Source organism: Larus michahellis, chromosome 23, assembly GCF_964199755.1.
Source record: "Larus michahellis chromosome 23, bLarMic1.1, whole genome shotgun sequence".
NCBI classification, from domain to species: Eukaryota; Metazoa; Chordata; class Aves; order Charadriiformes; family Laridae; genus Larus; species Larus michahellis.
In genome coordinates, this window is record NC_133918.1 from 5,970,944 (window position 1) to 5,975,580 (window position 4,637).

At 40.5% G+C, this 4,637-nt stretch overlaps 1 protein-coding gene across 1 annotated transcript; it reads left to right on the forward strand.

Moving 5' to 3' along the window:
* The first annotated feature begins 59 nt into the window (after window positions 1–59).
* CIB3 (calcium and integrin binding family member 3) lies at window positions 60–4,637 on the forward strand. The gene is made up of 6 exons (XM_074565569.1): window positions 60–110; window positions 379–413; window positions 2,079–2,190; window positions 3,260–3,407; window positions 4,318–4,513; window positions 4,601–4,637. The coding sequence occupies exons 1-6, from the start codon at window positions 60–62 to the stop codon at window positions 4,635–4,637; spliced, it is 579 nt and encodes a 192-aa protein (XP_074421670.1).

Sequence of the window (4,637 nt, forward strand, 5' to 3'; positions counted from 1 at the left end):
CTATAAAGGTGCCTTTGAGGAAAGAAAGATAGGACAAGAATCAGCGTTCAGAGCTAGAAATGGGCAACAAGCAAACCATTTTCACTCCAGAGCAACTGGATGCATACCAGGTATAAAACAAACTAAATGGCTGTTTGGACAGAACATTGAATAATGCTGAGGATTTTTTTAAAAACAATCTCTTTTAAAAATGATTAAGTAGAAGTACTAAATTACAGCAAAGATTTTAGTAACGTAGTTTGATTCTTACATCAAGAAGAAGGGTTATAAAATACTCCTAATTATATGCCAAAAAGAAAGAGTGTTAATGTTTAGCCACGTATATTACAATATAACTTCATGCTAAAAATTGTCATTACCTGTTTTTTTATTTCATAGGACTGCACATTCTTTACAAGGAAAGAGATTCTGAGGTGAGTCTTGTTTTTGCATTTTGTGGGTAAAGGACAGAGATTGCTATAAAGACAGGTTACATATAGGGTGAGGTATTTTAAAAATTATTTTGAAATGGATTTACACAAATTTAAAGCAATACCTTTGGGCAATTTGAACATTTTTTGTTACTTTTTTATATACAAATGAAATTTTATATTACGGTACCAGTCTCTCTATCAGAAATAAATGTAATGAGTTATATTTTAGTACATACTTTGCCAGTGACATCCATGTTCCCCTCACCTTTTTTATGACAAATGCTTCAAAGTATACTGTTATTCTTTGGGATACTTTGCCTGTTTTATGAAAACCTTTATGGTCGTGTCAAATATTATGCATGTTTTGTTTGTGTCTTCATGTAAATAATTATGCTAATACTCTAAGGTGCATTTTCCCCAAAGCCTTCATGCACCTCATCAAACCCTCAATCTCTGGCCAAAGGATCCGATAAAGACAGGTTCAGTGTTCTGTTCATGAGTGGCTGAGAGCCTTCACTGAAAACCTCAACTTGTTCTCCTCTCGTAAAGACGACTTACCCAGATAGTAACGTACATCATATTGAGTTGCGTTTGCCTTTCCTAACCATCGGGCACACTAACAGAAAGGGAAGCGTTCAGTTTCTGCATCTCTCACGATGTCATCGCACATTTTTTGCTAATTTCTCTGAAGGGCAGAGCCCAAGTGACAATTTTGTATGGAGCGTGTTCCTCTCTAGAACCTTGATATGTGTATGAATTTTATACAGGCTAAAATATGAATGGTTCTTTAATAACAGAAATCTAAATCTGTCTGCCTTTCCATGTAGTAAATAGAGGCCAGAACCATAACTGCGTCATGAATAAGACATTTATTATTGATGAGGATCCCGTTTAAAATTCTGTCCTATTGTTTTGTCAATAACAGCTGTGAATGGGATCCTTACTCTAGCACGAGAACTGAAGCAAATAGCACGCTGAAAAAGTGGTGAATACATCCAAATTATTATGCACATTTTCTGTCTCTTGAACCTGAGTTCTGTGGAAAACGAGGAGGATACTTGGGGTGGATAAAAACCTGGTAGAGTTGGTCCCAGCTCTCTCTCTTCATGCCCATGGCTTTAGGCACTCAGGGTTTTATGCTGACATTTGAACTGAATCTTTCATGCTCCAATTGAAGCCCATTATTTTTGGTGACATTTATTGTGGATGTGGAAAACAGACCCCTTGTGCCTTGTAACAAGATTTGGTATGTTTGGAAACTGATTAGGTGGACCTTCAGGCTGAAGGTCTTGTGCCCTGTTATCATAAACACATAAATCATAACTACACTATGTGCCTGAATATCGTTGGTGGCAACGTAGAAGTAAATCTGAAACTTTGTAAAAATCTGTTTTCAGATACCAGGGTGTCTGGCGGTTTGGCTGCCTGACCTGTGTAAGCATTTTCACCTGTTGTGTTGTAGGCATGAAGGCTCTCTATTTCTCACCAGTTACGCTATGTTGTTCTTTTTAACACTGTCTCTTCTACCCACAACTACAGAGGATACTAAATGTTATTTAGGGACGGATGTCATCCGTCTGGTAAAGGATGCAAAGTGTGAAGATACGGAAAAGGCAAACACATTGTTCGCGGCGTTCCCCAAACAAGCCTGTCTTTCTATTTCAGACTGTTCTACAGATACCGAGACCTAGCCCCACAGCTAGTTCCACTCGACTACACAGACAAACCAGACGTGACACTTCCCTATGAACTCATTGGCAGCATGCCAGAGCTGAAGGTACAGAGCAAGGAGCACAGCTAGAATCGAGTGACACATTTCCGTTTAATCTATTCTTTTTTAATAATTCATCCAGTACTAATTGCTGGGAGGCTGAAATACAAATAAAAATTTGGCTATTGAAGTCAAAAGTCTTTCTGGAAGCTTCAAGCAATTTCCTGGAAACACCCTGAAATTGCACAAAGGTTAAAGAAGGCTACAGCCGTGTCTACCTCTGATACAACATTAAACAAGAACTTAATAGCAGAAAGGGGAGTATTTGCCAAAAAGGGATTACAACAGAAATAATCTCGCTCCAAGTGGCTGGAAAGCTGCCCGGCAGAAAAGGACCTGGGGGTGCTGGTGGAGCCAGCTTAACATGAGCCAGCAGTGTGCCCAGGTGGCCCAGAAGGCCAACAGCGTTCTGGCTTGTATCAGGAACAGCATGGCCAGCAGGAGCAGGGAAGTGATGGTGCCTCTGTACTGGGCACTGGTGAGGCCTCACCTCGAGTGCTGTGTTCAGTTCTGGGCCCCGCTGTACAAGAGGGACATTGAGGTGCTGGAGCGTGTCCAGAGGAGAGTGACCAGGCTGGTGAGGGGTCTGGAGACCAGGGCATGTGAGGAGAGGCTGAGGGAGCTGGGCATGTTTAGCTTGGAGAAGAGGAGGCTGAGGGGAGACCTCCTTGCCCTCTACAACTCCCTGAAAGGAGGGTGGAGAGAGGTGGGTGTTGGCCTCTTCTCCCGGGTGAATAACGACAGGACCAGAGGAAACGGTCTGAAGCTGCGGCAGGGGAGGTTTAGGTTAGATATTAGGAAGAATGACTTTACTGAAAGAGTGGTCAGGCACTGGAACAGCCTGCCCAGGGAGGGGCTTGAGTCACCATCCCTAGAGGTGTTTAAGAAACGTCTAGATGTGGCACTTCAGGGCAGGGTCCAGTGGCAGAGATTGTAGGTTGTTTGGTTGGACTGGATGATCTTAAGGGTCCTTTCCAACCATGAAGATTCTGTGATTCTGTAATTATGTCTTATCTGCACTGAAATAAATGCTAGTAAAGATGACCTTCCTTTGCTCCTGTCTTCTGTTTCCCAGGACAATCCATTCCGCCAGCGGATAGCAGAGGTTTTCTCAGAGGATGGAGACGGCAACATGACTTTAGATGATTTTTTGGACATGTTTTCAGTGCTGAGTGAAATGGCTCCCAGAGACCTGAAAGCTTATTATGCTTTTAAAATTTATGGTGAGTGAGACATGCATAAAAAGTAAACTTTGGGGAAATCCTGCAGCTTCATGTAGGGATGCAAAATATTCATTTTGCTGCCATAATGATTTCTAGTCAGGTATGTTTTTAATACGGCTTTCCTTTTAATTTCATTTGAATGCCAGTTCTTTCTCTTAGAAACTTCTGGTCATCTTTATCCTTTTGTCTCTACCCTTCTCTTACTTATTTAGGATTAGGATTTACTACAAAATTTGCAACCTGGCATTATCTGCAGTTTTCAAGAGCTGATAAACATTTAAGAAATACTTCTGCCTGAGGGGCTGCTTGGAAAAGTGCAGCACAAGGGATTTGGCTGCCCATAAATCTGCGGGTGGTTTTGGTAGGGGGAGGCGGGAGGCAGGGAAGCTCACTTCTAGCATTTTTCTCCAGGGACAAATACAAAGATTTATTTTTACAGTACCATTTCCAGTTACTTTGTTCATGATCAGCTAAAGCCAAACAATATATCAAACAAACCAACTTTTTTTTTTTTTGTGTGATTTAAACTTTACATGATTCAGCAAAGATGTTAAAAAAGTCAACTCTCACCAAAGCTGAACAACCCATTTTGTTCTTGCGCTCAGTTCGGTAGTACTGATTGCTAGAATGATTTAATTTTGGCTAGACTATGTTTAGCCATTAAGCTATTTATAATTGTTACCCTTAGGGAAGATAAGAAGAAATAATTCCTGGATTTTTATTTTGTTATTGAATTTTTGTGCAAACAAATATGGATAACTGCAAGACTTCACTTCTGATTTGAAAGTTCTACTTGTACAAATACCTTATGGCCTGGGAATCAAACCCTTCCTATTAATTATGTCTTGGCAGTCAACCATATAAAATGCTGACTTTCGTCACCTTGAATTCCTTTTGTTTCCTTTGACAGATTTTAACAATGATGATTACATATGCAAATCAGATCTAGAGAAAACTGTTAACAAATTAACCCGAAATGAACTTACCCCAGAAGAAGTTAGCCTGGTATGTGAAAAGGTGATTTACGAAGCTGACGTGGACAATGATGGCAAGCTGTCTTTGGAAGACTTTCAGCATATGATAATACGAGCTCCAGATTTCCTCAGGTAATACTTGCTTTTAACTTCTACCACAAAATTGCTCTTAGTTTTCTTGTCAGAAGTCTCCGAAATGTGTGTTTTGCATCTCCTCAGCCATTACAGATCATCAGTCTTCCCTGACAGTTTCTAG

Bases quoted from the DNA above. Each gene is read 5' to 3' on its own strand.
- CIB3 (XM_074565569.1), top strand. From the start codon at position 60: ATGGGCAACAAGCAAACCATTTTCACTCCAGAGCAACTGGATGCATAC. The intron at 111-378 runs GTATAAAACAAA...TTTATTTCATAG, and splicing joins AGCAACTGGATGCATACCAG to GACTGCACATTCTTTACAAG. The intron at 3,408-4,317 runs GTGAGTGAGACA...TTCCTTTGACAG, and splicing joins TTATGCTTTTAAAATTTATG to ATTTTAACAATGATGATTAC.